Genomic DNA, 9,997 nt, shown 5'->3' with positions numbered 1-9,997 from the left:
CAGCTGCTAAAAAGTTTGTTTACTATTCTTCTTGAGGAACTAAACACCAAGAGGGAGGTCACATCTGCCACTGCCAGTGTATGTTCCACTCTGAGCATCTAACACCTAACAGCCATTCATTAGGAATTAAGCAAACCAGATTTGACTGAGCAAATGGGAAGTACAGTATAGTGTATATTTCTCTAACCACAGGCCAGTGTTGAAAAGACTAGAAATTGGCCTGTGAATGTGACTCTAGCTGAAGGGTGGAGTGCAACATCTTATCTGAGAAGCATTAGTACACATAATTTCAAGCACCAATTTATTTGCCTCTAAGCAATTAAAAGAGAGAGAGCGAGAGAGAGAGAGAGAGAGAGAGAGAGAGAGAGAGAGAGAGAGAGAGAGAGAGAGAGCATGAGCAGTAATCTTTTGTGTGGTGAAAATGTGAACTAATGTAATGAATAAAGAATATTTTGCCCAAAGCAAAAATCTAAGTCAGTGGGTATGTTTGTGTACGCTAGTGTGAGGCGCATGCATATGTGCATTTAAAACCAAAGAAAAAATAATTTTTATCTTTTTCCAAAATAAGCTGGCACTGTGACAGTAAACAGTGCAATCCTATTTGACAAGGCAAAATTGGCCACGTAGACGCTTGAAGGAACAAAAATATCCGGCGTGTGAGGTTATCTCTCGGGGAGAAGAGAAATTAAATCAAAGCCATGACTATCCATTCCTCAACCAACTCACACAAGGACAAGAGCAAACATTATTAGTAATTGCTTTTTTATTTGATCTTTTCATCTTTTTTTTTTCTTTTTTTTTCCAGATAGATCACAATGAACACAGCCTTTAGACAATAGCAGTTGAAATAATCCATACAAATGAATGTCTCTGGTCTTTTCACCAGTTGCCCATTGTAGCGTGGAGCCCTATGCTATCAGTGTGGGCTTGGGGGTGAGGGGACGACACTGACAAACATTGGGTGCTTGTTTTAACTAACCAAAATGGCATGTTGTCTCTATGTGTGTGAAGCAGTGGCTGTCTTGAGTCTGTGTGCACCTGCATCAGTGTGAGTCAGAGACCACAGGCGGTTAGCCACATTCAACAAGGCCCGGTCCTAATCACTTGGTAAAACCAACAGTCTCAAGTGGGCAAAAATAACCCACTCTAGATTTGAGTAATGCACTACCAACAGTGTGTAATTAGACAATAATGAGAGGCCTTACATTATGCTCAATCTCCAACTATGTGTTGACCTCAGCAGCAGCCTCTGCTCTATTAGACAGCAAATAGCCTGAGAGAGGGGGCATGGCTTTAAAGAGTACCTTCCATCCACTGGACCCAGCCCATTTCATCACAGTATGTGAGTGTACAGACAGTAGCCAGGCCAAGAGAACACCATTAGAGGGGACAGCACTTTAAATGTGCCTGAACTGTGACACTGACTGTTTGTGGCAGCCAAACTGAGAAAAGACAGAATCCTGGGGGTGACCTCTGCACTTTGTTTTTAATTAATGCCCAAAATAAAGAGACCACAGCAAAGGTTTAATGTGAGTTGGAACAAAATCTATAGTACACAGGTAACATAAATTAAATAAGAAGGAAGGGAATTGTTTTGGCAAACAATGAGAGCATGAAAGTGAATCAAGCACATGCACACACACACACACACATTGAAGGATGCTTGATCCAGCATGAAGACTGAGCACAATGAGATAAAAAGAAAATAAGCCATGAAGACAAGTGTGGAAGTGTCACATTTGTCTGGGTAGTGTTTTGCCCTCTCTTTCAGCCTTTACTTTACCTATGCATTTAAATGAAAGGCAGTGTGTTGCTAAAGTCCCCGGGTGTTTGTGTGAATGTGTGTGTTTGCAATACAGCATTTCTGTAAGTCTCACAGATGCACCGTGCACTTTGAACAACTTTTAACTGTTTGTGCCGTTTGTATGGTGTGAATGTCAGGCTTGCTTTATTTAGCCAGATATTTGAGACAGATAACAAAACAAACAAACAAACAAAAAATCTATTTTTTGAATATTTTCCTTCCTTTTTCTTTAGAGCGCTCTCTAAAAACAGCCTCTGCCATCTCCCAGGAAAAGAGCAAGGGTAAACCGAAACAAAATACTTTACAGACGAAAGAGAGGAGAAAAGCTAACAGCTACTTTGCTCCTTGGAGGCAAGAAAGCAAACAGCTGAAGAGGAGAAAAGTAAGCAAATGGATAGTGAAATAATAAAAAAAAAAGATGGCAAGCAGGGAAAAGATAACAGCAGAATGGCAGAATGACAGGAGGATGTCTAAACATGTACCTCGATTAAGAAAAAGAAGCAAGAACAGAAATACCGAAATAGATATGACATGTGTGATATCTGCTGTCAAAATTCCAACTCAGCTCAGATTCAGTTTACAGTACGCACACCAGGAGCCATAAGTAAGTAACTGTTCCCTCTCATGGATACATCTTACATAGATTTGGTGATTGTGGACATATTTCCCAGAACACATCTAGTCTAATAGCCTACTGTTCTGCTTATTTTACTGTCAGAGAATATTAGAAAAAGCACCTCCCATTCTTAGTTCAGAGAGTGGCCGAAATGTGCCAAAATTTTCAAAAATAAATGTCTGTATCATTATTTTTTAAGAAAGCCTGAATGTGAAGACACTTGGTTATATAAACCGTGTACCTAAACAGCTAAGACATCAAATCCAAAGTAACTTCAGATAGAATTTCAGATGTCAAGTTTCTCTGCAAAGTATGAGAATTCTAACATGTATAGAGGAGTACATACATAAACAACACAGACTGCTGAAAAAGAACCTCTTTTGGTCCTTTATAGAAAATGCACATTCTGGTGGACCAGGGCTTTATAAGCAGTCACAAGCTCCACAGATACAACAAGCTCTCCGCAGAGACAGTAAGGCAGTTTTATGATCACCAAGGAAACCACTCCACTTTCCATATGGCAGGTTTCTTTTTTGGAAAGAAAGTAAAAACATAATGAACACAAGGTACGCATACTAGTTATTGTTAAAGAAAATAGCTGCCCTGTAAAAATCTGCTCAGTAAAAATATTCAAACTGTTATCTTGTGGTTGTTGCTTTTTGTTGTTGGTTTGAATTGTATTCTAGATCAGCTGGCTCATTAAGCTTTCAACAGTTATTGTATTTGATCCAGCTGGATCTCACTGTAAAAAGAGGCGACATCTCAAAAGCACTGAAGCCAGCCTGCAAAGATGCAGAATAGAGAGGAAAAAAACACCAACAAAAACCCAAACTAAAGCAAACTCACAGAGTTCGACAGCTACTAAGGCAACTTTTGCCAAATACAATATAAGCCCATGTATATTGCAACACAACTATATATTAATTTAATAAAATACACAATATAGCTTTTGTACACATAACAATTTGGCTCAAATGCACAGAAATTGCAGTAAAATCAATAAAAATATGTCAATTTTTTGATGTAAACACATCTAAATCGGATACATTTACACATATAATGATATTATGTATAGTGATAATGTGAAGGGACATTTTCTTGTTTGTTTACATTTTTGGATATTTGTCTTCGAAACAATGGCAGTGTCCTTTGCAGTTCTTTGAGTTAACACCCCGCTCTTGACCTTAATCCGAGGACACTTTTTTTTACTGAGATTCCTCATTTCTTTTTTTTTTCTTAAAAAATGTATAAATATTTTGTTAATATTTGGACACTATACATGGATTCATACATATAATCATCTATATAATCATATAGATATCATCTTTTCACAGTTGAGGAAAAATGTCCCTTTTTATACAACTTGTGATTGCCTTAAGGCATAGTCACACACATGATAATTCACTGTACACAAGGGACTGAAAGCTGATGATGTTCATGTATAAGACAATTACACAGATGGCCAGTTGTGTGTAAGCATTAGTGTGTATGTGTAAGCATTAGTGTGTATGTGTGTGTGTGTGTGTGTTTGTAGGGGCATCAGTGCATGTCAGTGTATCAGCAGGTGTAGTGCACATGTGTGAAATTGGTGCGTGCAACTACAATGGCCAGCAACATGAATGTTTAAATAGAGGCGTGAGACAGACACAACTTACACATGTGGCTACAAATGACAGGTGAAACATGGTTACACTGTTAATAATTCTCCTTCAGCGTAGCATTGAAGTCCATAACCAACGCCTGCGAACACACCCCTGATTAACCAGTCTCTTCATGTTCAGATACAGGATCCATCACACGTTAAACACCTATATTAAAGTCAGAAAAAGATAAGGTTGTTTTGTGTATTTTGATCGTATTCGTATTTTTCGCAGTCCCAGATAGATTAGAATTTGTTTCTCTGCTTCCGCATCGATTGTCGTGTCTGACCATAAATAGTCCTTTTTCATTCAGTTTCTATGGCCATCACACATAACAGAAATCCACCTACACATACTTAGATATGTAGGATTTCACAAGAGACCATGAACAACACACTTATGAGCTGGTGGGCACTTAGATAATAGCTTGCGAGGTGCCAGAGGCATAAGCCTCTGCAATTTGCTTAAGAATCCAAAACAAAAAGAGTTTATAAATTCAGCAGAATTCAGATGTTTGTTACTCAGTTCCTTTTTTGTTGGTAGGGAGCACCAAAACTGGTGCCAAGTAATAAATGTTCCCATTGTTCGTCCAGTGTTGGTACTTTTAAACAACAAATACAGTGAAAAGAGCTCCTATCATAAGAGCAATTTAACCTTTTTGATTTGTTTTGGTGACAGTGACAGTTTTGGCATGAGAGTTTTTGGAATAGCATTATATTCCTCTCTCTACCTCCCTATTTCTTTTAGTTGGAGTCCTTTGTGTCACTTCCTGAGTGTGCCAGTGGCCTCACTTCCTCTGCAGTCCTGCAATAATTTGTCGATGTCTCTCACCACCTGGTCAGCGTCCATCCTGTCACGGTTCGCATCAGGCTCCACCTGCTCCAGGACACACTCCATTTCACCTGTTGCCTCTTGGCTGATCCTGGAGCGGGCCTCTGCAAGCACCTTGGCCACTGGGTCTGAGGGAGGCAAGGGTGGGTAGACCCCCTGGTCTCTGGTTTGTTTGGTTGGTGACAGGTACTGACCATCAGGAGGTCCGTAGTGGCCAGAGCAGGTGGCAGGAGGAGGTTTGCCTTCAGCCCCATCAGCTGGGCTTTTGACTGAGGAGCAGGGAGACATGGTGGAGCAACCCTTTGTAGGACTGCTAGAAGCTGAGGGTACCTCTTGGAGCAGTGGACTTAGGGCACGTTTCGCCTTCAAGTAGGGCTTGACATTGGCGACCAGGATGGTGTGGTCACGCCTCTCTTTTCCAAAAGTACAGAATGTCTTCTTGCCATTGGGGTTGACAGACTCGTAGGTCTCTGTCTCGGGCACAGTCTCCATCCCTGCTGGCACAAACATATTGTTGCGGTAGTCGACGCCCTCTGCCTGGTTTCCTCCTGCGGGGAACTGGGGCATCCAGCAGCGGTCAGAATGACCCAGTACTCGGCACTCCTCTGTGCAATTCACACAATCCTCATCTGCAGAGAAAAAAAAAGGGAGGGGATGGATAGAGAAGAAAGGGATATTAATGTCAGTAGTGTGCATAGAATTATAACATCAAAACCACACAGGGATAGAATAAGAGAATCATACCACTATTAAGAATCCGTAAAAGGGTTGGAGCCAAAAGTTAGGGAAGCAGAACAGCCATAATAAATTATGCAAAAAAAGAGCCAGCTTAAGGATGTCCCAAACACTATACATGCATGCACACATGCACCTTTCCACGAGACTGGGGGACACCTGCTAACATTTTCCAAAGCTCTGATCAAGGGGATGGCAGAGCATACAGAGGGGATGGAGGAAGGAGGGTAGGGGAGGTTGGGTGGGGGGACGAGAGAAAAACAACAACAGTTGAGGTTTGGCAAAGGCATCGTGCCGTTATCATAAATTCATGTCAGTGGGCTTTGATGCCCTCCCTAGACAGAGAGACTGTGCCAAATGGCTTGTGCTTCTTCCCCACGTGTTTGTGCCTGTTTATTTGTGTGCTCCTTGTTGTTGTGTGTGCGCGCATGTGTGTATAAGTGTGAGTGTGTGGTCCCTTCTTTCATCTCTATTCAGAAGGATGCACACTCTGGCTGATTATGGGAGTGTGCATGCCTGTGTCAAACAGATCCAGAACGTGGTTAAAAAAATAATAATAATAATAAAATAAAAAAGAGCAGCACATTTTTCCCCCTCTTGGGCGTGAAAGTGAAAAATATAGAGAAAAAAAAAAGAGCATCTGTTGTCCCGTAAATGGGATTTTTCCATTGGTTGGGTGGGATGAAACCAAGAAGATACGAATGAAATTGGTACATGTAGCTTCTTGTTTCTCATTCTCATCCACACATCAGACAGTCTAATATACCGTAAGTGAACATGCTACAGTACTATGCTGCCTTGACAGAACTCCATCAATCACTCCATTAGTTAAAGAAGTGCAAACTTGACAAGCTACAAAATGCATCAACACGGCAGCCTTTAACACTGCTCTCCAGTAAGAATCAAAAGGTTGCTTGCAGCCTTCTAAACGAATGCAGCAGCTCAGGCCCATTTGCATATTGGTTTAGAGATATGTGATGCATCTCTGCCCGTTTGCAGAGCCAAACACTGCGGTCAAACACTTTTAATTTCTTACAGCAATGCAACGTTTGCCTGTTTGCTAAAATAAAGAACCGAGGCATCTTTCTTTGTTAAGAGGAATTAGTATATTCATAGGAGTTTCATTTTTGCACTGTTGGTACAGGCCAGTGTCACATACTGTAGAAAACACAGTCATATATAATTAAGAGGAAGCAGCTTGTCACCTTTCACCTCCCCTTCTGAATGTTAATGGTTCAAACCTTAATTCCTCATGATTAATCCTTGTCTTCATATATTATATTTATTCCTTTAAGAAGCCTGTTGTTGGCTTAAAGTCTGGAAACACAGTCAGTACTGTTGGTGAAATTCTGAGGGCTGTTTCAACACAGGGTTTGAACACAGTGAGGGAGTAAGAATGAGGCTACTACTGAGAGCTGTGCCGCATTTCCGCTCTCATCCTCAACTAAATGTGAGAAGACAACATTACTGTTAGGAGCTGTAAAGCCACCCCATCAATTCCATTATGTGATGCATGAACCTTTACAGCATAGCCAGAGTGCTGCTTTAAAAGACCACAAACTTGGGACTAATACAATCTTTCGTTGATGCAAATGAGCGGGCAGAGTGGATGTGCTTGAGTGCACTTGGCTAGGCTGTCTTTGCTGTGTTGCGGGTCAGCAGCCTTGATTCCTGAGAGACTGCCCTGCTAAGCTGTGGAGATGAGCTTAACACTTCACAAATGTTTGAAGAAGCCAAATAGCGCTGGCAAAGAGAGCCTGACATTTCCCTTGTCGAGGCAGTCATCTGAAGAGGAAAATAAGGTGAGCTGGAAAGCGTGGGCCAGACCAGTTTGAGATGGACTACATTTAAATGGCGTGGGGGTGAGCGACTGCATCTGCACGCACCGAGAAGCATTGGTGTGTTGGCGTGTGTGTGTGTGCGCCTGTGTTTGTGCAGTAGTCATTTGAGATTTGAATAAGAAAATATCAACGCACAAAGATCGATAATATGGTCCAAAGCTTGTACATACATAATACAAACCTGAATACACTTAGACTATGGACCGTGTAACCAAGCTTAACAGCTGGACAACCATGGCCTGTCACACACCCTGCTTGCATGCATTCTAGACACACACACAATTAACTTAGCCCCTACAATGTCTTCATGCTCTCAGAGGTGATTGTCCATTCACCGTGTGCATATTAAAGCATAAATAATCCATGCAGACATATTTCCCTCTATTTAGTTGGAGGAAACCTCTGATAGATTATTCATGTCTCAACTGCACGTTCAACCTTGAGGCGTTCTCCTCATATCTATGGCTAGCAATATGACATATGAGAGCAAGGGTGACATTCACCCCTTCCACACACACACACACACACACACACACACACACACACACACACACACACACACACACACACACACACACACACACACACACACACACACACACACACACACACACACTCCTCTCCTCTCCTCTCCTCTCTCTCTTTGTCTTCATCATGGCACCACCAGCTCTCTGGGATGGGCTACAAAAACCTCCACCAAGGACACATTTGCCTGTGATGATTTGGCTACCAGGGGTGTGCTCAGTCAGTCCCTCTCCAGTCTCCTCTTTCAGCAATGTGTTTGATCCAAGATAAATTACCCTGATAGACACAGTGAATCACGCAATCATTTGTGACAATTTGATTCACCCCTTACTCACTGATTTGATATGGTGATGAAACACACTAAGCTACTTGGTTCACTATTTTTGACTGCAGTAAAATCATTAAGAGAAAGAATCCCACTACGATACTGTATCAACTGGCTTTACTAGTTCTGCATCACTTTAGATTTGATTTTATATGTGGAAATAGTAGACAAACAATCCAAGGGATGATATGTAAAGTGTAAAACAATACCACATGGTCCCTGATGTCACAGAAACACTCATAACGTACAGAATCTCCAACACAATAAACAACAAAAAAACAGAAATCCTGCAAACTGTTGATGACCTCAATCTATCAGAACATTATCTTTTTTTTCTTTTCCTGCAACATCATTGCTTTCATTTTGTAGCTGGAATCCGAAGTAGTTGTTAATTCAAGATAGCCTAAAGTTAAAGATTTGAATCTAAGTTTACAGGCACACAGTATTCTTTATCTTTCAGTGTCCACTCTTTTTTTTTTATCAGGTTTGAAATCTTTGATGCTGATATAGTGAAAGAAAAACGTGTCCTTAAATCTCATCTTGCATACGAACCTTGAAAATAGATGGTACATCTTGGTACATTGGCCCTGAACCAAATAAGGACAAATGAAAAAGACACAGGGACGATGCAATGATATGCAGCAGGAATTTTAGACTCAATATAAAGCGTGACTGAAACACTGTTGGACACCGGGAAGAAGAGAAGAGTCAGAATTCAGCTTAATTTTAAAGAGAAAGTGTCACTGAAACACTGTAAAAGGGTTGATTGAATTGTCAGGAGGCAGGCACGGTTGATGTTTGTATCTTTGCAGCCCTATTGTAGACACTTGACCTGAATTCCTGATTGAAATCAGATATTTATTACACCTCTATTGGCAACAAAAAAGTTTAATTAACTCCACACACTCTTTTGTACTTGCGGATGCTTTTTTTAACAGCACGCAGCCAGAGCTATCTTACTACCTCTAGCAGGGTTAATTGCCTTGCTTTAGGGCAGAATAGCAAGACTGGGTAACAATGAAGCAGATAGGACAGCTATGTAGCGGCCAGTTATCTTTACTGCTAAGAGCACATGAAACAGATATAAAAGAAAGCAAAGCTGCTCTAAGAAGTCTTTGAGCAATAGCAGAAGGACACATGGTGTCAAATAGAGAGGCCCTTAATTCAGCAACACTGCCAGAAGAAAAAAATAAAAAAAACAGGGAAGAAGTAAATGATCCTGTTTCACTGTGTTATTTCTCAACATCAGATATTGCCGTGCCTCGTAACAGCAGCTGCGGTGAGATAGGCCAGTGGAAGTGAAGGATAGATGAATGAAGGATTTGTTAATTAGTTTCTGAATCAGTGAGGTGCCTTATCTAAAATGTAAAAAATCAGTCCCTACATGCATCTCTTTAAAGTGACTGGGACTGTTTCGGAGGTAGTTCTTGCAGAATAATTTATGAATAATTTGAATGAATCAATTTCAAAAATGAATTTCATTTAAACGCAGGGTATGCCATCTAAAACAGTGTGTAATGACTGGCCAGAAACAGAAGGAGGCAACAACAAGAAAACTACATCTATTGTGCACTGAAAGTGCATGTAAGTGAATGAGCATGTATTTATACCCATAACTTAATATTTATACCCAAAGACGGAGATCAAACCATTGAGGTTTTTTTTTCTTTGTTCTGTTGA

The 9,997-nt window shown here is 40.8% G+C and overlaps 1 protein-coding gene across 4 annotated transcripts in view; it reads right to left on the bottom strand.

Annotated features, from left to right (window-relative positions):
- Positions 1 to 792: 792 nt before the first annotated feature.
- pcdh17 (protocadherin 17) overlaps positions 793 to 9,997 on the bottom strand; it is a 55,427-nt gene continuing 46,222 nt past the window's right edge. For all 4 annotated transcript variants that reach the window (XM_019262354.2, XM_027281465.1, XM_019262353.2 and 1 more), the window contains exon 5: positions 793 to 5,520. In XM_019262354.2, coding sequence (XP_019117899.1) covers positions 4,823 to 5,520 — 698 coding nt within the window. In that variant the 3' untranslated portion in view covers positions 793 to 4,822. The remainder of the gene's footprint in view (positions 5,521 to 9,997) is intronic.

This window comes from Larimichthys crocea, chromosome VIII (assembly GCF_000972845.2).
Source record: "Larimichthys crocea isolate SSNF chromosome VIII, L_crocea_2.0, whole genome shotgun sequence".
NCBI lineage: Eukaryota > Metazoa > Chordata > Actinopteri > Sciaenidae > Larimichthys > Larimichthys crocea.
This window is presented reverse-complemented; position numbering and strand designations above follow the sequence as displayed.